Consider the following 19,971-nt stretch of genomic DNA (forward strand, 5'->3'; position numbering starts at 1 on the left):
TGCTTGGATGATCTGTCCATTTCAGTGAGGGGAGTGTTAAAGTCCCCTACTATTACTGTATTATTGTTGATGTGTTTCTTTGATTTTGTTATTAATTGGTTTACGTAGTTGGCTGCTCCCACGTTAGGGGCATAGATATTTACAATTGTTAGATCTTCTTGTTGGACAGATCCTTTGAGTATGATATAGTGTCCTTCCTCATCTCTTATTATATAGTCTTTGGCTTAAAATCTAATTGATCTGATATAAGGATTGCCACTCCTGCTTTCTTGTGATGTCCATTAGCATGGTAAATTGATTTCCACCCCCTCACTTTAAATCTGGAGGTGTCTTCGGGTTTAAAATGAGTTTCTTGTAGGCAACATATAGATGGGTTTTGTTTTTTTATCCATTCTGATACCCTGTGTCTTTTGATTGGGGCATTTAGCCCATTAACATTCAGGGTAACTATTGAGAGATAGGAATTTAGTGCCATTGTATTGCCTGTAAGGTGACTGTTACTGTATATTGTCTCTGTTCCTTTCTGATACTTTTAGGGTCTCTCTTTGCTTAGAGGACCCCTTTCAATATTTCCTGTAGAGCTGGTTTGGTGTTTGCAAATTCTTTCAGTTTTTGTTTGTCCTGGAAGCTTTTAATCTCTCCTTCTATTTTCAATGATAGCCTAGCTGGATATAGTATTCTTGGCTGCATGTTTTTCTCGTTTAGTGCTCTGAATATATCATGCCAGCTCTTTCTGGCCTGCCAGGTCTCTGTGGATAAGTCTGCTGCCAGTCTAATATTTTTACCATTGTATGTTACAGACTTCTTTTCCCGGGCTGCTTTCAGGATTTTCTCTTTGTCACTAAGACTTGTAAATTTTACTATTAGGTGACGGGGTGTGGACCTATTCTTGTTGATTTTGAGGGGGGTTCTCTGCACCTCCTGGATTTTGATGCTTGTTCCCTTTGCCATATTGGGGAAATTCTCTCCAGTAATTCTTTCCAGTATACCTTCTGCTCCCCTCTCTCTTTCTTCTTCTTCTGGAATCCCAATTATTCTCATGTTGTTTCGTCTTATGGTGTCACTTATCTCTCGAATTCTGCCCTCGTGGTCCAGTAGCTGTTTGTCCCTCTTTTGCTCAGCTTCTTTATTCTCTGTGATTTGGTCTTCTATATCGCTAATTCTTTCTTCTGCCTCATTTATCCTAGCAGTGAGAGCCTCCATTTTTGATTGCACCTCATTAATAGCTTTTTTGATTTCAACTTGGTTAGATTTTAGTTCTTTTATTTCTCCAGAAAGGGCTTTTATCTCTCCGGAGAGGGTTTCTCTAATATCTTCCATGCCTTTGTCGAGGCTGGCTAGAACCTTGAGAATCGTCATTCTGAACTCTAGATCTGACATATTACCAATGTCTGTATTGATTAGGTCCCTAGCCTTTGGTACTGCCTCTTATTCTTTTTTTTGTGGTGAATTTTTCCGTCTTGTCATTTTGTCCAGATAAGAGTATATGAAGGAGCAAGTAAAATACTAAAAGGGTGGCAAAGACCCCAAGAAAATATGCTTTAACCAAATCAGAAGAGATACCAAATCGTGAGGGGGGAGAAAGGGAATAAAAAGAGGTTCAGAAAGAAAAAAAAAAAAAAGAAAGAAAAAAAGAAAACGAATAAAGAAAAAATATAAAAAAGAAAAAAATATATATATATATTAGATAAACTAGTTAAAAAATGTTAAAAAAAAAAGAAAAGGGTAAAAGTTAAAAAAAATTAGCAGAAGAAGAGAGAAAAAAAAATTGAAAAAGGAAAAAAAAATTAAATTAACTGCAAGACTAAAGAATCATGGGGAGAAAGCCATGAGGTCCGTGCTTTGCTTTCTCCTTCCCTTGGAATTCCGCTGCTCCTCTTGATATTGAAACTGTACTTCTTGGTAGGTGAACTTGGTCCTGGCTGGATTTCTTGTTGATCTTCTTGGGAAGGGGCCTGTTGTAGTGATTCTCAAGTGTCTTTGCCCCCGGCGGAATTGCACCGCAGGGCCGGGCTGAGTAATCCGCTTGGGTTTGCTTTCGGGAGCTTTTGTTCCCTGAGCGCTTTCTGTAGAGTTCTGGAGGACGGGAATGAAACTGGCGGCCTCCCTGTCTCCGGCCTGGAGGAGTCGAGAGCTTGGGGCCCCACTCCACAGTGCGCCCTCAGAGAACAGCGCCCACCTACTCCCGTCTCCCTGGCCTCCGGCCGCGCCCAGAGCTCACCGAGCCTGTGACCGGTTCAAGGTAACCCCGAGCTCTGAGCTCACTCCTCGGTTCTGTCTCTGTAGCCGGCTTCCCCGTTCTAATACCTGCAAGCTTTGCGACACTCAGACACCCCCGATCCTTCTGTGACCCTGCGGGACCTGAGGCCACGCTGACCCCGCGTGGGCTTCACCCCGGTTAAGCCTCTGGAGCGATGTCCCTCAGCGGAACAGACTTTTAAAAGTCCTGCTTTTGTGCTCCGTTGCTCCGCCGCTTGCCGCGATCCGGCCCCTCCCCCCGTGGTCTATCTTCCCGTCGCTTTGGATTCACTTCTCCACCAGTCCTACCTTTCAGAAAGTGGTTGATTTTCTGTTTCTAGAATTGCTGTTCTTCTTCTCTTTGATCTCCCATTGGATTTGTAGGTGTTTGCAATCTTTAGATAAGCTATCTAGCTGATCTCCTGCTACCTGAAGTAGTCTCAGCCTGCTTCTTCTCCGCCATCTTGACCCCTCCTCCCGGGTAGGACCTTTCTTAAAATTGCTTTGTGATGTTTTTAGTTCACTTAATGACATATTGTAGATCCATGTCATTCTTTTTAACCCCTTCTCTGTTGTATCCAGTGATATGGATATACCATAGTTGATTTAACTGGCTTTTTTGGGCAGACATTTAAATTGTTACCTGGTTTTTACTATTTTACCTAGTGCTGTGGTGAGCACCCACTTAGTTTACACTCATGCACTTTCTTTGGTTTGTATTTGAGATGAGTTCCTAGCAGTGTGATTGCCAAGTCAAAGGATATATACATTTCAAAACTTGTCTTTTTTTTTTTAAGAAATCCTTTTAATTTTTAAAACATTTTTAAAGTTCAGTGGAGTCTTAGTATTAAAAAAATCCACTTACAATTCTCATAGATACTGCTGTCTACCCTTCAGTTTAAGAACAGGTTGCAGGTGGTCTTTTCTCCCTAGCATAATACTTTATGACCAGAAAGTAAATTAAACATTTCTAGAATGTTATCACAGGAAGAAGCTTAAAATCCTCTTGTTTGACTTCTGTGTTTTTCTTATTGAGATGTAATTCATATTTAACTTAAAATTTATGATTTTTTAAAGGGTATAATTCAAAGATTTTTAGTGTGCCTGCTGTGTTGTACAACAATCACTACTAGCTAATTCCAGAACATTTCCATCATCCCTAAAAGGAACCCCGTACCTATTATCAACAGTCTCAATTCCTCCCTCCCTCATTCCAATGTAGTCACTTTCTGTCTCTGTGGATTTGCCTCTTTTGGACATTTCATGTAACTGATACCTTACAACATGTAGCCTTTTGTGACTTGCTTCTTTTACTTAATATAATACTTTGAAAATCCACTCATGTTGTAGCATGAACAGGACTTCATTCTTTTTTATGGCTGGATGATATTCCATTGTATGGAAATAGCTCATTTTGTTAGTCAGGTGATAAATGGATAATATAGGTTGTTCCCCTCTTGATTATTTTAAATAAAGCTGCCATGCATAGTCATGTACTAGTTTTCGTGTGACGATGTAGTTCAGTTCTGTTGGCTAAGGGTGGAATTGCTGGGTCATATGGTAATGCTATTTTTAACTTTTTTAAGGAACTACCAAACTGTTTTCCCAAACAGCTGTACAATTTTACATTCCTACCAGCAATGCCTGAGCATTTTTAACTTTTTTTAGGAACTACCAAACTGTTTTCCCAAACAGCTGTACAATTTTACATTCCTACCAGCAATGCCTGAGCATTCTAATTGCTCCACATTATGGACTCTTCCATTGATCAATATGTCAATCTTTATGCCATCATTGTGTCCTTTGTTATACTGAAATCTGGAAGTGTGTGTCTTCTGTGTTCTTCTTCAAGATTGTTTCGGTCATTCAAGTTTGTTGCATTTCCTTGTAAATTTTAGGATCAACGTGTTCATTTATACAAAACTTGCAGTTGGAATTTCAGTAAGGTTTGCACTGAACCTGTAGATCGATTTGGGGACCCTTGCCATCTTAGCAATATTAAATCTTCTGATCCCTGATGTCTTTCCATTTTATTTAGATTTTCTTTAATTTCTTTCAACATTGTGTTAGACTTTTCAGCGTATGAATTTTAATACTTCTTTGCTTCAAATTTATTCCTGAGTATTTTCTTTTTTGATACTTTTTTAAACTGAATTATTTTGTTAATTTCATTTTCAGATTGTCATCGTTAATGTACAGAAATAGTAGATTTTCCATGTTGACCTTTGCATCCTTCGTCTTTGCTTAGTAATTTACTAGGTCTCATAACTTTTTTGTGGATTCTTTAGGGTTTTCCATCTAAAGATCATGTCATTTATAAACCGAGGTAGTTTTACTTCTTCCTCTCCAATCTGGTTGCCTTTTATTTTTTTTTTGTCTTGCCCAATTGCCCTGGCCAGTACTTTTAGTACATTGTTGAATACAAGTGTGAGAGTAGGTATCTTTTATCTTGTTCCTGATCTTGGGCAAAAAGTGTCTAGTCTTGGACTGTTTAGTATATATGTATGCATTTTTTAAGATATGATTTATTTAGGGATGCCTGAGTGTCTCAGTTAAGCATCTGCCTTCAGCTAAGGTCATGATCCCAGGGTCATGGGATCAAGACCCTCATGGGGCTCCATGTTTGGTGTGGAGCCTGCTTCTCCCTCTGCCTGCTTTTCACCCTGCTTGTACTCTCTCTCTCTCTGGCAAATAAATAAAATCTTCAAAAAAAATATTTATTTTGAGAAAAGAGAGTCTGCAAGTGGGAGGAGAGACAGAGGGGGAGAGAGAATCTCAAGCAGATTCCCCACTGAGCATGGAACCTGACCTGGGGCTGGATCCCGTAACTGGGAGATCATGACCTGGGCTGAAATCAAAAGTTGGACATTTAACTGACTGAGCCACCCAGGTGACCCAACCACTGAGTATATTAACTATGGGTTTTTCATAGGTGCCTTCTTATCAGGTCAATGCCATTCCCTTTTATTCCTGTTCTGCTGCGTATTTTCATCATGAAAGGTTGTTGGAGTTTGTCAAGTGCTTTGCTTCTTCTGCATTCTTGTTTTTATAGACAAGATGGCGGGTCGTATTTCCTTGTCCTCTGATGATTGGCTGTGTGTGCTCGCACCTTGCACACAGACTTCCTATCCTGACTGTGCCCAGCCTGCCAGTCCACGCTGTGGTGATTTAGTTGAGGTGCAGCTAGCTTATGGTCAGCCTCGCAGGGAAGCCTCACCCTCCTGTCTTACTTCCCTCTCCCTTGTCTGGCAGTGCTAGCCTTCTGGAGAGTGTGGTTATGGCCCTACCGGTCATCTTCTGTTGAGGCAGAGTGTTGTTTGCTTTCTTTAAAGATGTTACATAAAGACGCCACTTTGTGGGGTCTGGTGCAGGTGTACAAAGAGCTATTTACTGATGCTTCCTGGTGGCTCCCAGCCCCTCCTTAGCCCACATGCCTGTTGCCCTGGCCTCTTTGCACCTTGCCTGCTACATCTTTGGGAATGTGTGCTTGTGCCCCGCTCTGGAGTCATGGTTATACCCAGGCGCAGCTGCCCCCGCCTGGGTTCTCAGTGGAGCAGCTGCTTGAGAAATCGCCCCTCCTAACCTCCAGTTAGCAGTGGCTTATTGAGTGGGTGGCCACCGTGATGCACCCAGGTGAGGCAAAGGAAGGAAAGACTCCCCAGTCTCTCAGTAGCCATGATTAATCCCAGTCGAATGACTTTATTTCTGGTGTTAGTTCTGTAAAAGCTAATTGGGTGGGAGCCGTCAGGTTGCCCGTCACGTAACCAGTGGATCCTGTGGTGTTCCTCACATGGAGACTATCCCATAGTGCTCCTCACTCAGCTTTAATAACCACTTCTAAAGTCCTGGTCCTTCTTGTCAGTGTCACTCTGTGGGCTTATTCTCTGAGAAATTTACATAGCCTCAGTGTCTAGACCAATGTATTTGGAACAGGTGGGCCTGTTAAAAAAGTAAAATCAGATCGTGTCACTCCTGTGATCAGAACCTAGCGAACAGCTTTCCTTCTCACTCAGACTAAAAGCTTCCCACCTGAAATGCATGGTCTGATCTCTGCATGGTTCGCTTCCTCACCACCTTGTTGGCGGGACCTTCCCTGCCCGTCTTACTGAAAACCCTGAATACTCCTTCCCCTTTCCCCTCTTGCTGTCCTTGGGGTTCTCCTTCCCTGTTTTGTTTTCCTCCAAGGACAATCCCCTTTGGGAATGAAGGTTCCAGTGAAGGCAGACTGATTCATTCGTGACTCTTCCCAGCACCGGGCCCGCTGTAAGCACTCAGTAGAGCATTGCTGAAAGAACAGGTGGATTTTATGTCTCCTGCTAACCCGAAGAGCACAGTCATTTTGCCCCTTGGTATGTGACCAGTCAGTGGTGGACCAGAGACACTGCAACATCCTCTCATCTCTGAAGCTTCTCAGTCAGATTATCCAGGCCTCATGTGTGAAGCCCTTCAGAGGGAGAGCTCTCCCTTCCTTCCTTTGCACCCACCGGAAAGTCAAAGCTCTTCTGTGGGAGGATGTTATTGACCATAATTTTGGTGACTCATCCGTTTTGATGTGGCCTAAAGATGAAATAAGGATGCCTCTGAAGAGTGTTCTTCAACCTTTGCCTCAGTCCTGGAACTGACATCATGTTGGGGCTGACCTCTGGCAGAGGACAGCGCTGTGACCCCCACCATCTCTCAACCCTGCTGTCATTGCTTTTACTTTTTTACTACGTACTCAAATCTTTCTCTACTGTGACCCCACAGCAGTTTACTTTTTTCTTCTCCGTCCTTTAGGTCTATTCAGGGACTTCATCTTCAGTTCTAGAAGATTGTTCACTTTAAAGATTATTTTAGGAGGGGCACCTGGGTGGCTCAGTCAGCTAAGCATCTGCCTTCAGCTCAGGTCATGATCTCAGGGTCCTGGGATCGAGCCCTGAGTGGGACTCCCTGCTTAGTCAGGGGGTCTGCTTCTCTCTCTCAAAAAAGAATTTATTTCAGGAAATAAGAGTGCCAGTGAAATTCTTAATGGTGTATGTCTGTTTCTGTTCCTAAGCCCCTTCTTACGCCATGTAAGTGGAGAACAGCTGAGATCAACTTGTCCCACAGAGGTGGAAATATCTGGTTTTCTTGCTCCACCTACAGATCATCAGAATGGAGTTGTCTGGCTTTTGGGGATGAATAGGGACAGGTTGTCCTAAAAGGGAACTCCCCTTTTCTCCCCACAATCAGCATCATCTTTCTTTTCTTTCCAGGTTGTGTCAACACTGCTCATAAACATAATCCCAGAAGACCACGTCCCACTGAGCTTATCGGGAAAGGCGAAGATCAGTGGCAAAGCCTGGGTACAGGAGTCCCCTCGGCCTGTTCCTGGCTTTAACCCTGACTCCATGTGCGAGTCCCAGGTGTGGCTGCCTAGCTATGCGGGTTGGAGACATCTAGTCTCAGGTTTAGACAAATGGATATAAAACAGAGACAGAGAAAGGGAGAATCAGGTGTCGTGGTTTTCAAGAGAGGGAGTTGTGCCCAAATGGGTGTCACTTTTGGTTTTAGAAAGGGTCAGAATTGATTGGTAGCATTGACCCTCAATATAAACCTCCCAACCACTTGGAAAGCAGAAGGCCTCTGGACTCAATTCTGCAAAACTTGGAAACGCAGAACCTGTGTTTTCCCTTGAGACCCCTGAGTAGCTCAAGTTCACAGATGTGCTGTGAGGTTCCACACCTTCCAGCTCCAGCCCTCGGGAAACAGTGTTCCTGCAAGTCAGCCAGACAGTGGCCCCACACTAAAGACTTCCAGCCTTAAGGCCCAGCTCACAAGTGCTTTGTCACAGGATGTAGCAGACATTCCATTTAGAACTGAAGCTGCTGTTTTTCTTTCCCTTTAGAGATCAAGGGCTTAATGTGTGCTACATTATGCGGCTAGCAGTCCTTCCTTTAATTAGCTTCTGATGCTTTAACCCAACTTTGGAAAGTGCAAACGCCTGAGAAGATGTTAGAAAGCTTATGTTGTTCTTACTTGTAGAGTCCAAGGGAGGAAGTACCTAGGCCAAGGTTGTGCTCACAGAGTTTATACTCCAGATGCTCTCATTTCTAGTCATAAGGTCCTTGGAAAGGGTACTTGACCTCCAGTCAGTATGGGTGGGGTTGTGCTGCAGGGAGACAAGAAAACAAAATGTCTGTGTGTGGGCGGGGTGGGGTGGGGGTGGTAATAGTCCCTAGCAAACATAGTTGAAAAATATTGGTCTTTATGTCCTCCTCTCCTTTATTTAGAAAAAAATATATTAGTTCCACTCATAAGCTACATATTTCCTTTTTGTTTTTTTTTCAAGTTTTTGTTTAAATTCTAGTTAGTATAGTGTAATATTAGTTTCAGGAGTAGAATTTAGTGATTCATCACTCCCTGCATCTTCCTTTCTATCAAAAACCTGAGGCAGGTTACTGTGGAGGGACATACACAATAAGGTTAATAAAACACAGGAAAAGGAGGGGGTGGCTCACACAAGAGGGGTCTCCTCCAGTCCAGCACTGGTGGTTGTCCCCTCCACAGGTGATCATCAGAGAAGGGGAACTGCTGTGTGGGGTGCTGGACAAGGCGCATTATGGGAGCTCCGCCTATGGCCTGGTCCACTGCTGCTATGAGATCTATGGTGGGGAGACCAGCGGCAAGGTTCTCACCTGCCTGGCCCGCCTCTTCACCGCCTACCTGCAGCTCTACAGAGGTTTCACCTTGGGTGAGTGCTCAGCAAGTGGCCCTGGGGCTCCCCTCTCTCCTGGCCAGCACGGCCATCGGGATGTCTCCCTGACTCTACTAGCAGCTTCCAGGGGAGGGACAGGCTCCTTCTATAACCATGTCCTCTCTCGGTTGCCACCACCATGTCACAGACCTGGTCCTTTCCCATGCTTTCCACCCTTCCCCCACCCAACGTTTCTTCCGGCTCCTCAGTCCCCATTCCATTCTCCACCCCAGCCTCTGGTTTTCTGTCCCTGAGACTGATTTTTCCCACTCAAACCCACCTCCATTCTCTCCTGTGAGTGTGTTTCCAGAATGCCCTGGGCACTCTGTGCTCCACAAAGGGCCTTCCCTATTGTCAGAACTGTCCACACCTCCCCACGTCGCAGGGGCGTCAGCACTGTGAGAAACACCATGTTGGGGTAGACCTGTTGGGACGATCCTAACCTAGGCAGAGGAGCTACATTCTCTCCTTCCTGGAAATGAGCACACACCATTTTATTTTATTTTTTAAAGATTTTATTTATTTAGTTGAGAGAGAAAGAGAGCATGAGAGGGGAGAAGGTCAGAGGGAGAAGGCAGACTCTCCATGGAGCAGGGAGCCCGATGCAGGACTCAATCCCGGGAGTCCGGGATCATGACCTGAGCCGGAGACTGTCACCCCTGAGCCAAAGGCAGTCACCCAACCAACTGAGCCACCCAGGCGCCTGAGCACACACCATTTTAGCAAGTTGGCTTTGAGAAGGATGGCAAGTGTGCTATTACTTTCTGAGCCTTTCTGCGGTGTTCCTGGGAGGAGCAGGGGACCTGCTGCATGTCGAGCTTGAGCCACAGCGAGTGCTGGAGTTGTCAGGTTCATAATACCGTAGTAGTGGGAGTAGGACTCCACTTTGCAGGCTTATGTGTGTGTGGACATGGTGGAAGTCCCCCCGGGAGGCCTCGGGCCTGCTTCAGCTGGAGCTCATGTACTCGCTGCAGTGGGTCCTGCTAATTACAGGATATAGGTAAACTGGAGAAATAAAAAGTACAGACCCGATAGCAGTTGAAAGTCACCCAGCATTCAGTCATCAGAGATGACCATTCTCTTGATCTGTTGCTGTCTTTCTAGACTCGCCAGTATAAACACATTCAGGAAAAAGTGAGATCCTACCCTACACAGTTTGGTGATCTTTTCCTCCCCATTATGGAATATATTTATAAATCTCCTTTTGTAAATATCCTAATATAAGCCTACATGCTCAGCTATGGATTATTCTAGTGGTGTACTGGTGCCGCGGTTTATTTGACCAGTTCCTATAATTAAACATGTAGGCTGTCTCCTGCTTTTCACTTTATTGTGTAGAGGGCCCTTGAACAAACAATTTTAAAAATGAGAAGTAGAGGAAGCTGCCACACCCAGAGCATGAAAGGGACCACACCCAACAAACCCCGCCCTCCGCAGCTCTGCTTAGCACGAGTTGCAGGGAAAATCAGCCCTCAAGTGCCAAGGCCTTCCAGAGACCGCAAGGTGGAGAAAGGGAGCGGGGCCAAGCTGGACACAGCTCTGGGGAAAGGGCGGCCAAGGGAAGTCGCCTTTTCTTCAGCCTTACAGCCAGGGGTCAGTGAAGGGACAGCAAGGCGACCGGGAGCCGACCCCATGGAAGAACCCACTTCTGTGATGACGGCTTCCTCACAAAGGGACTGTTTCTTTCCCCTCCTGCTCGTACACGTTCTTTAGAGTCCCTCAGGCTTCCAGGATATGGCATTGGGAATTCAGATATTTTAGCTCAGCTTCTAAACAGTGCAGCCATTGATTTTCCTCCAGTGCCCATCTCGGCTGAGGGAGTTCTAGTGTCCAGCGGCACTCACACATATAGACAGGAAATAGTTGATTGGAGGATGAAGTAGAAAGATGTCCTGCCCAAGGTGAGGACTTCCTCATTCCTTTGGAGCCAGGAGGAAGGTTTAACTGCAATGACATTTGTCCTGGTGCAGACCCTGCAGTGGTGGTCCCTGTCACCCAGGCTCAGGTGCGTGCCTGTGCCCGCGAGCCCTGTGACTTGTCACTCCTGGGAATCAAAACGAGGCTGTTCCTTCCCTGCCTCTCTTCCTTCCCAGTTTTTCACCCGGAAACCTCGTCTTCACCCCCAGCCCATTCATCCAGTGTGTGTTCATAGAGCTGCTGGCTGAGAGCACAGGTTTGTGACATGGCCGTGGGTTTACTCACTGCCCATGTAACACAAGGCAGGTAGTTGAAGTCTGAGCCTTTGTTTGGTCATGTGTAAAACGGTGATTAGGATGCTCTGCTTGTGGGAAGCACTTCACAGCTGGTGACAGGCCCTCACCAGGGAGGTCGGTGTCCGCATTGCTGTGTTCATGGCAGTGCCCACCATGCTGTGACCTCACTGAGCTTACGACAGGTTGGTTTCAGTCCTACCCACGCTTGTCTGTCTTACTCCCCAGGCGTGGAAGACATTCTGGTGAAGCCAAAGGCGGATGCAAAGAGACACAGGGTCATTGAAGAGTCCACCCACTGTGGGCCACGGGTGAGGAGGGCATGGGTGGCTATGGCCTGTGGTAGAGGGTTGGGGCTCCCATGGAACGAAACCCACGCCCTCCTCCCTTGGCTGCTGCCTCTGACCTGTGCCTTTTCTCCTTGTAGGCTGTCAGGGCTGCGTTAAACCTGCCAGAAGCTGCATCATGTGATGAGGTCCGAGGGAAATGGCAGGATGCCCATCTGGGCAAAGACCAGAGGGATTTTAACATGATTGATCTGAAGTTCAAGGAGGAAGTGAACCATTACAGCAATGAGATTAACAAGGTTAGCCCAGCGAGTGTGTGCACTTATCGCCACCATTTTGAATGCTGGTTTTTAAAAAAATTACATTTTGATTCTCACTTGGGGCTCTCTGGAGTAATTGGGCTTTTTGACAGTTAACTAGGTGAGATGTGAGGTGGGATGTGTAGAATTCACTGTTTTAAAGAATCAAGGACTTCGTTCTCTTAACCAGTTAATGATGAGAGGGAATGCTTTGCACTTTTTCTTTTCAAATGTTTGGATTTGGGGGTGACTGAATCAAAGGGGAGTGAATAATTCCTCTGGGGCCACTATTTAGTGGAGGAGCCAAATGGAGGACCAAAAATACCACTGGTGCTTGCTATATAGGTGAGCCAGGGGTGGAGGTGTGGGTTCAAGTCCTGGCTTGGCCATGTACTTGCTGTGTGACTTTGGGCAAGTGATACAGCCAGTCTGTGCTTTTGTTCACTCACCAGGAGGTAGGGATATGAGGAGCACCTACCTCACAGGGTTGCTGAGAGGATTAAGGAGCTAATCTACACCATACTCTCAGCACGGCAGGAGCACTCCGGAAGTACTCTGGAGTCCCCGTCTGCTTTTTCCATCAAGCCAGTTCTTGGACAACAGAGAAAGGAGAGGGAAGTCCCTGGACAGGCCAGGACCACAGCCTGGGCTCTGCACCTTCCTGCCCCAGAGCTGGGGAAGAGGAGGGGGAAGGCAAGGCCAGTGCTCGACAAGAGTCAGTGTTTGCCTGGTGTCCTCTTCACTGGCTCTCGGCATCCCTTAGACTGCCAAGAACAAGACCTCTTGTCATCCTTGAGAGGATTTCTTCAGAGGAGCCCTCCTAGCACCTCTCAGAAAACCAGGAGGCTCAGCTTCGGGGCATGACTGAGAATGCTGGGACGTTGTCTCAGAAGCATCTCAGGATTGTTTCTTGTCCCTCCAGCTCCTCTCTTCCCACCGCCCGCACCACACATCCCCTTTCCCCCGCCCCCCAAACACACACATCTCCTGTGTTGGTCCGGATCTCTGCATCCCTAGGCAGAGGCTGAAATAGACTTGGAGGCCCTGTCACCGCCTCCTCCAGCTCCACAAAGAGGGCTTTGCTCATGTCTGTGGGCCCTGGAGCCAAGGAGAGGCTCCCATGTGGTGCTCAGGCAGTGTGTTGGTAAATGTGAGTGTGACGTGGACACTGGTCCTCGCTGCCAGGAGTGCGGGAATCGAGGCCGTGTCTGCTGGGCAGATTTATAAGGGTACACCTCAGGTTTTCTCTTGAACCCGCTGTTTTATAGGATCACAAACTGTATATGCTGGCCCCTCTGCTTCTCCCTTTTTGTCCCCATTGGCCCGTGATAAGAGCCTTGGGCTTCTTGGCGGAGGGGGTCAGCACAGTGCAGCATGTGGGGCCATCTCGTTAGACTTCTCTCCAGGGGTTCTAGCAAAAGGATTGTTGCCAAATGAGACTTCTTACCTCGAGTGGGACTTGACACTTATCTCTGGGTAAATAGTATGAGTTTATTGCTTCTGCATCCTGGGTTTATCTTGTGATTTGGGATTATGTTGGGATTTCAGAAAGGCGTGAAGTCACTGACTCGCTGTGTTTATTTCCTCTGCAGGCGTGCATGCCATTTGGCCTGCACAGACAATTCCCAGAGAACAACTTGCAGATGATGGTGCAGTCTGGAGCCAAAGGGTCGACTGTGAACACCATGCAGGTGTGGGCAAAGGCAGGCTGGCTGCTTTGCCAGAAGGGTGGGGTCATGGCAGGAGGCAATTTTCAGATTTCTTTCTGATTTTTTTTTTAAAGATTTTATTTATTTATTTGACAGAGAGAGAGATCACAAGTAGGCAGAGAGGCAGGCAGAGAGAGGGGGAAAGCAGGCTCCCTGCTGAGCAGAGAGTCTGATGCGGGACCCAATCCCAAGACCCTGAGATCATGACTTGAGCCAAAGGCAGAGGCTTAACCCACTGAGCCACCCAGGCACCCCTCTTTCTGATTTTTTTAAAAGGATCCACATTCCATATAAACTAGGACAAGTACTACAAAATACAAAAGCATCCAGAAATCGGTACAGGAGACAACCCCTGTTAACACCTCAACGTTAGGAACAAGCACCAATGCAAATGCGTGCGCGTGTATGGTCAGTCTTCTCTGAGATCCCGTCGTGGTCTGCTTTTTTCATTTATCATTACATTATAGGCGTTGTCCTAGAGGTTTCTTGACCTCTGATTCGAGACCCTTCACCTCCTCAGGTGGCTGCATGTTCACAGATGTTAATATTTCTTCTTAAAGTCCTGAGGACCTTTGTGAGTGTAAAGCCATATAGAAATGGGCTTAAAAGGCTGAATGCCATCAGGAAGCCCCCTTGACTAAAGTGAAATCCCCTTACCCCCATGAATATTAAGAGATGCTTTTATTCCCTTTTGGCCTTGGAATTTAAGGATCACAATAAATTCCTTTTTCTTGTAGACCTCAGTTTCTCCATTAGGGCCTTTGGGACCCTTACAGGTAGAAGGTGATGATTTTGAGACATGGCTTCTTTTACCAACATAGCCCATTTACAAGTGACCCCAGACATGTCAAATTTTGATCAGTCAACAAAACAAAAACACAGTTCTTTTCTTGAAACACGAGCTCCTCTGGTTTGTGTGAAAATCTAGCATGGACTTCACAAACCAGTTTCCACACAGTCTTCCTTCCAGAGCAGGCCTTCCCTCCTTTGCTAGGACAAAGCTTTAACACACGTGTGGATCTTGAGTTTGCTTTGGGCTTCCTTTCTTCCAGATCTCATGCCTGCTGGGCCAAATTGAATTGGAAGGTCGGAGACCCCCCTTAATGGCATCTGGCAAGTCACTGCCCTGCTTTGAGCCTTATGAGTTCACCCCCAGGGCCGGCGGTTTCGTCACTGGCAGATTCCTCACTGGCATCAAGCCTCCTGTATGTATTCTGGGTTTTCCTCGTGTCTCTTCTCATTGCCAGGCTCAATGGTAGGAGGCCCGTGACCTTTACCAACAACTCTGAGCAAGGACTATTGAGTAATAAATGTCAAGCCATTTGTTGCTGACTCACTAGGCCCTGTGGCCCCCGAGGATCCTGTGTGTTCACCATTGTAATGCTTGAGCTTTCACGGGACCTGGCAATAGTGAGTGCTTGGTGTTTGCCAAGAAGTGGAGAGATGAGTAAGACCAATCCCAGCTCCACTTTTTCCTGCCATACCCCTCTTGAAACCATTTCTCACCTACTTGGAAGGCAGCCAGAGAAGGGGATGCCCCTCACCTGGGTACTCTGTGTTGCCAAAGGGAACATCACAGAGATTGGTTTCATGAACCCCCACCATGGGGTTCCTCCCATGGCTCCTTCACGGTGGGAAAATCCAGTAGCTGTGGCAAATGCCTGTTCTTTCTCGGTCAGCAACAGATTTCTCCCATTAGAAAAAGCTTTTCTCATTATATTTGTCAGAAATGGCTTTCTGGATGTTAGTTCCTTTTGTTCCTTGATTGGTACATCTCTGTAAGGTCAGACAACTAAGACCAGGTTGTGAACAGGACCGGCCCTTGGTTTCAAGTCCACCGACTACTCCTCACCAGTCCCACATTGGCTGTGACCACCCATGGCCTCTGGAAAAGGATGCAGGAGAGAGGATCTAGACCAGAACTTTTTAAACTCTGGTCCCTAGTGAATCATGAAATCACTATAATAGACAGTGACTGTCATTTCTTTGAGCAATAAAACAGAACGGGGTGGTGAAGAAAGCATCCAAGGGATGGGATAGTTTCATAAAGTTATCGTTTTGAGTTTTCTGTCTCTGTGCATGTGTGTATCTCTACATTTGCTGATGACTACTGCAAGTGTGTTTTTTGCAGTGGGTGGGTGAAAATGTCTGGAAAGCACTGTGCGCCTCCAGTGACGCTGTGGGGAGAATTCAGGGATGTGGGTTGCATGGAAGAGTGACGAGGCCCTGGTGGCATTTCCACTTGGAAAGTAGGGTGCCTGGCTAGGGTTGGAATGCATGAGTGCAGGGAGAGCTCCTGGCTCCTGTACCCAGACTTCACTTTCCTTCCGCTCTCGGGCAAGGGGAGACACAGGTAACCATAGGGGAGGGCGACGGTGGGCCCATCAGCTGTGGGAGCTCGGACATGGCTGCTTCCAGAAGCACCCTGCGTCACTGCTCCTCTGGGGCCCGGCCCCGCCTCTCCCACAGGAGTTCTTCTTCCACTGCATGGCCGGGCGAGAGGGGCTAGTGGACACCGCTGTGAAAACCAGCCGCTCTGGCTACCTCCAAAGGTAAAAAGCCCCTACTCTGTCACCTCTGTCATCTTGTGCGTTGTCACTGATAGTTCACTTACAGTCCCTTTGGATGAAAAAACTTTTTAAAGACCCCACCATGGGTGCCTGAGACAGAAAATAGTGGACATTTTTCCCCTTCTAACCGATCGATAGAGCATGAGCTCGGAGGTTTATGCAGAAGGTCCCTGTGTTCTGCATGTTTGTCATTCTGCCCCCACCCCCCACTTCCCCAGGGGAGGTTGTGGATCCAGGGAAAGGCCTGGAGCAGTAAGGAGCTTGTCGTCTGCCATGGGAGGGCTCAGCATCCGGGACAGTGCAGAGAGGGTTCCGGTCCCAGGGGCCTTGCCTGTGAGTTTGTAGTTAGTGTTACTGTCTCCCCAGATGCAGGTGTCACATTGGGGTTCCCCAGCCCAGACCTGCTTGTTTTCTCTCCTGTGTGGGAGGAAAGGGAGTAAGTAGCCACTCTAACTGGCCCATTGGGCAGGTGGGAAGGAGTGATGCTTAAAGCTGAACAAGGCCTGACTCCGGAGTGGTCGGCAGAACAGGATGGCAGGTACCTGTGCGCCAGCCTCCCCTCTCTTGGAGTGCAGCCTGGGGAAGCTCTGGCTGTGGTTCTTCGTGAGCCCAGAGAGCCTGTGCCAGGAGAAGTGGTGGTAGGAAATGGAGGAGATGGCAACAAGAAATCCCCATGCCTCTCAGGCGTGGTGTGAAGTCTTGTTCTCTGGGACCTCGGGTGACTGCCAGACAAGGAGGCAGAGCTCCTTTATCCTGCCCTCAGAGGTTTCCCTGTGTGCTCCAGCCCTATCCCCCTGCTTTTGTGTCCCACAGTCCCCAAAGCTGCATCCCATGCTTTGGTCCCCTTCCCCTTGACTCCCAAGGCTGCAGCCCACGGGGTTGGGCTGGGAAAGGGAAGGGCGGGTGGGCAGCCCTGCATGGCTGGTCGGTGGGGAGCCGGGGTACCTGGGTGAACTCCCCTCTCAGGAGCAGGGATCACGTGGCCACTTCCCTCAATGAGCAGGGGTTACACCCCACCTGCCATTTCTGTAATCACTCAACAATACATGTGTAACGTAGGAAAAGCTAAGAAACAAATGATCAAATAAGTCTGGGTTTGGGGAGTCCCTGTGTGAGGCGGGAGTCCCTGAGGCCAATTAAATGCAGTGGGGGAAGGAGGAGGATGTATGGAATCCCGCTTGGAACGGAACGGCGGCAGCCACTGGGGGGAAGGGCACAAGCCTCCCCAGGATCCACCTGCCTGTGGGGGCTTGGGGCAGAGGTCACATGCAGTGCTTCAGACAGGATGGACTGGAGGGCGCCAGCCCGGCTGTGGTGGAGATCCAGCCAGACGTCGAAGGCTGTCCCCCAAGAGTAGCGATGGAAAGGAAGAAGCAGGTGGGGCGAAGACAGAGCCATGGGCTGAAACACAGGAAGAGGAGGCAGGGGGGCGGCAGACAGACCTGGCTGAGTTTGCAGGCCTGAGTGACAGCACCAGGGCACGGTGGACAGAGAGGAGAGAGAAAACGGGTGGCGGGGGCTGTCAGCAGCAGGGTATTCAAGGAGCCGCATCTAGTGGACCTTTAAAGACAAGACCTGCTGGTCAGGACAGGCCTGGCCGTGCAGCCTTGCAGGGCCATAGCTGGTGCAGAGAGCTAGAGCCCTGGGGTAAGGAGCAGAGGGCACAGCCTGCCCTCTGGCATTTTCAGCACCAGCCTTGCCAGGCCCGGTGCTGGGTGCCAAGAAGAGGGTGGTGACTAACACTGAGGTCTGTGCTTGGAGCTTGGGGGAGCAGTGATTACCAGAAAACCTCCTGGTAAGATGGCTGGAAGAGTCTGAGGCAGAATGACCAGAAGTAAGCTAAGCAGCCAGCACCAGCTAGCAGGGAGAGAGGTCGAGGGAGACAGCCGACCGCTGGGAACATTGGAAAAGGGGCGCCAGGTTACAGTGAGCACATCAGCATGTAGTTCCCAATGTCCCCTTCGTTCCCCAGGCCAATCTCTGGGCTAACCATGCTGGGGAAGCAGTGGGCGGGGTGGCATCCCTTCTGCCTTAAAGATACTGGTCCTTGGGGAGTGCTATGCTGCAGGGCAGTGAAAGACAGGCAGCAGTCCCAGCTGCTGGGGCTGGACGTTGGAGCCAGGGCCGAGGAGTGGCAGCCAGGCTCTCAGTCACATGGCTGCAGCTTCCTCCTCCCAGAGAACCATGAGGAAGCGCAGACCCTGACCCGGAGCTGCCATACCTCAGAACCTGGAATGTGAGAGCCTGGCTCGGCTGCCTGCAGAGCAGCAGTCCCCGTTTCCGTCGTCCACCGCCCCTGGTCTCCACACAGGTGCATCATCAAGCACTTGGAGGGGCTGGTGGTCCAGTATGATCTGACCGTGCGCGACAGTGATGGCAGCGTGGTCCAGTTCCTGTACGGGGAGGACGGCCTGGATATCCCCAAGACGCAGTTCCTGCAGCCCAAACAGTTCCCCTTCCTCGCCAGCAACTACGAGGTAGTAGGCCCGGCCCCAGTGGTGGGGCCCCGGGCTGCATGGCGGGCCTCGCACCCTGAGCTTTGCCACGCGGTGAGGGCGGCTATTGCAAGGCAGGGTGGGGAAAGGTTATAAAGCACCGTTCAATGATTTGAAGTGCTTGACGTTTTCATACCCGCTCTGGGACCTTCGTCACAAGATGGCAGAGAGCATGCGTGCCTCTGGCACAGCAGCTGCCATCCGGGGCCACTTGCCAGGTGCTGGGCCCTAAGCTACAGTGTGCCGTGAACACTGTCCGCTTTTATCCGCACCATGGCCTGGGGTTGTAGGTGTTCTTCTGTCTCTTGTGCAGCCGAGGCCGCGGGTAGTGGAGCGTGAGAACCAGCTGGCGTGCGGCAGAGCCTGTGTTTGCACGCAGGCCTAGCTGACACCCAGGCTGCGGGGGTTGCATACAGTACCTTACTGCCTCAGAAATGCCCATCCCCAGCGACTGAGTGGTCACCCCATTTTGCAGTCCAATGCCGAAGCCGTCATGACCGTGGCCAGGCAGCAGATGGCAGAGTTGAAGGTCATGGTCCGGCGCTGGCTCCTTCCCATCCTGGCACCTGTCCCAAAGCTTTGACCTTCACTTCCTCTCCTCGTTTCTCCCTAGAAACTCCCCCACCTGGCTTCTGGAGCGAGGGCAGCGAGGGCCCTGGTCGTCAGTGGGTGCTCACCCTCACTGAGGGGCGTCATGAGGGCACCACACAGACCATCATGGTCCTGTGAAGTTGTGTGATGTGGATCTCGTATGTGTGTTTTTGTTTAGGTGATAATGAAATCAAAGCATCTCCAGGAGGTTTTATCCAGAGCAGATCCCCAGAAAGCTCTCCGACACTTCAGAGCCATCAAAAAATGGCAAAGCAAGCATCCCAACACCCTTCTGAGAAAAGGCGCCTTCTTGAGTTATTCACAGAAAATTCAAGCATCTGTGAAAGCCTTGAACCTTGAGGGTGGGAACCAGAATGGTCGCAGCCTTGGGACTCACCAGGTGACTTGGGGGTGATTGTGTCCTCAGTGTATGGAGCATATAGGCCTCAGTCAGGGGTTGACAAAACAGGGTAGTTTCCTAATAGTGGGTGTCATAGTATAATCTGGCTGTATTCACTGTTAGGAAACAAAATGAAATAAATTCCTCAAATAGGATTTTAAGGAGGGGACTTCACAAGGGTGTGGGCGGGGTTTGGGGAAACTGACTGGGGCTGGTAACCTGGGTCCTCAGCTACCCCAGGTGGGCAGAAATAGGGAGAGCGCCCGCCAGGAATGGAGAGGGTGGCTGTAGGGTGGGATGAGGTGGGCAGTAGGGAGGCATAGCCTATTCAGAGTTTTCTTAGAGAGGGCAGGGGATAAATGCCCAGCTTCACTATTCTCCCATCTTTCCCTCTGCTGCTGGGGTGTCCCAGTCAGCAAACCAAGCTGGCAGCCAGGAGGCAGGGAGAACGTTTTGA

General features: G+C 48.7%; 1 protein-coding gene across 1 annotated transcript in view; it reads left to right on the forward strand.

Moving 5' to 3' along the window:
- The window catches only part of POLR1A (RNA polymerase I subunit A), a 78,532-nt gene that overhangs the window by 42,758 nt on the left and 15,803 nt on the right, over positions 1-19,971 (forward strand). Inside the window, exons 15-23 of the mRNA XM_032880642.1 lie at positions 7,473-7,622; positions 8,767-8,950; positions 11,392-11,474; positions 11,591-11,749; positions 13,342-13,440; positions 14,511-14,663; positions 15,928-16,010; positions 18,340-18,505; positions 19,293-19,514. Of these exons, the coding sequence (XP_032736533.1) occupies positions 7,473-7,622; positions 8,767-8,950; positions 11,392-11,474; positions 11,591-11,749; positions 13,342-13,440; positions 14,511-14,663; positions 15,928-16,010; positions 18,340-18,505; positions 19,293-19,514 (1,299 nt within the window). The remainder of the gene's footprint in view (positions 1-7,472; positions 7,623-8,766; positions 8,951-11,391; positions 11,475-11,590; positions 11,750-13,341; positions 13,441-14,510; positions 14,664-15,927; positions 16,011-18,339; positions 18,506-19,292; positions 19,515-19,971) is intronic.

This window comes from Lontra canadensis, unplaced genomic scaffold (genome assembly GCF_010015895.1).
Source record: "Lontra canadensis isolate GAN:19392208 unplaced genomic scaffold, GSC_riverotter_1.0 scaffold71, whole genome shotgun sequence".
NCBI classification, from domain to species: Eukaryota; Metazoa; Chordata; class Mammalia; order Carnivora; family Mustelidae; genus Lontra; species Lontra canadensis.